Here is a 1169-nt window from a genome sequence, read left to right as displayed (position 1 = left end):
CACACACACACACATATATATATATATATATATATATATATATAACACACACACACATATATATATATATATATATATATATATGTATATATATATATATGTATATATATATATACTATAACTTATATATATATAAGTGTGTATATATGTTATCGCTCGTTTCAATACCACTCACTTTGAATTGGTATTTATAGTACTCCCTTCTATCGCATCCAACATCCCACACGCGGGTGTCTCGATGTTTAGCTCCTTTCTCCCATCTTCTAGTTGTATATGCCTGTTTCATCACCAATTGAATTTACCCCCCCCGTCCACGTAAATTCTTCATCACGATTTTGTTGCTTTGTCTTGATACGCAAATCTGTATTCGAGGTTGTCTGCCTCCACTTCTACTACTAGTTTGTACCACCACTAATTGATGATTGTTGACCTATGTCTCGCTTTTAATGCCGCAACAAAACACATCTTTGCCGATATCTGCCATCTTGACTTCAGAGATAAACATCGGGGCAAGACACAGAACACGGAATCGCCGTTCAACAGTCTGGGCCATTCCTTAGACCCCGAGGGACGGGCGATCACTTTCACCAAGTTTAAGGAAGACAACAACTTTGAGTTGTCGAAGTTCAAAAGTTGGCTTGAGCACGAGTATAGCATCGAGTATTACTTAGCGTGGAAGGTAAGAGATTTTTCTGTTGTTGCATTGGTTTCTGGCCCAATTTTGAGTCACGACTGCTGTTGCTTGGCCTTCTCTGCAATGTGTGAATGTTTGGTTGTTCTGGCCCCATTTATTTAGCGGCAATCTCTTTGTTTGATTTGAGGAAGCACACGGGATTTATATCTGTTGAAGTTGTACTATGGAAGAGATTGTATTTCCAACAACTCGTGCCTTGCGGTGGACTTAAGTACGATGTAGTACTTCAGGAAGACACTATCGCAATAAGTACATATTTATACATAATTTCTGGTATACTTACTTTCGATAATCTCACAGGAGATTGGTGATCTCATCAAACCAGGACAAGCTATAGAGGAAGAGAAAGGTATATCAATCGTCAGAAAATGTTCCACGTATAAGTCGTTGATCGATGAGAGATGTACCGTTCGCAGCGTGTCATCGTAACATTCTGCTGATTTTTCAGTAACTTTGTATATATATCTATATTATA

At 38.0% G+C, this 1169-nt stretch overlaps 1 protein-coding gene across 1 annotated transcript in view; it reads left to right on the top strand.

Moving 5' to 3' along the window:
* Positions 1–1123, top strand: part of SARC_06101 (hypothetical protein) — a gene marked incomplete at its 3' end in the record, with an annotated part of 4835 nt that extends 3712 nt beyond the window's left edge. The window contains exons 4-5 of the mRNA XM_014300009.1: positions 496–679; positions 995–1123. Of these exons, the coding sequence (XP_014155484.1) occupies positions 496–679; positions 995–1123 (313 nt within the window). The remainder of the gene's footprint in view (positions 1–495; positions 680–994) is intronic.
* Positions 1124–1169: the final 46 nt, after the last annotated feature.

This window comes from Sphaeroforma arctica (genome assembly GCF_001186125.1).
Source record: "Sphaeroforma arctica JP610 unplaced genomic scaffold supercont1.422, whole genome shotgun sequence".
Lineage (NCBI taxonomy): Eukaryota > Ichthyosporea > Ichthyophonida > Sphaeroforma > Sphaeroforma arctica.
Note: the sequence above shows the minus strand (reverse complement) of the source record. Positions and strands in the feature narration are given on the sequence as shown.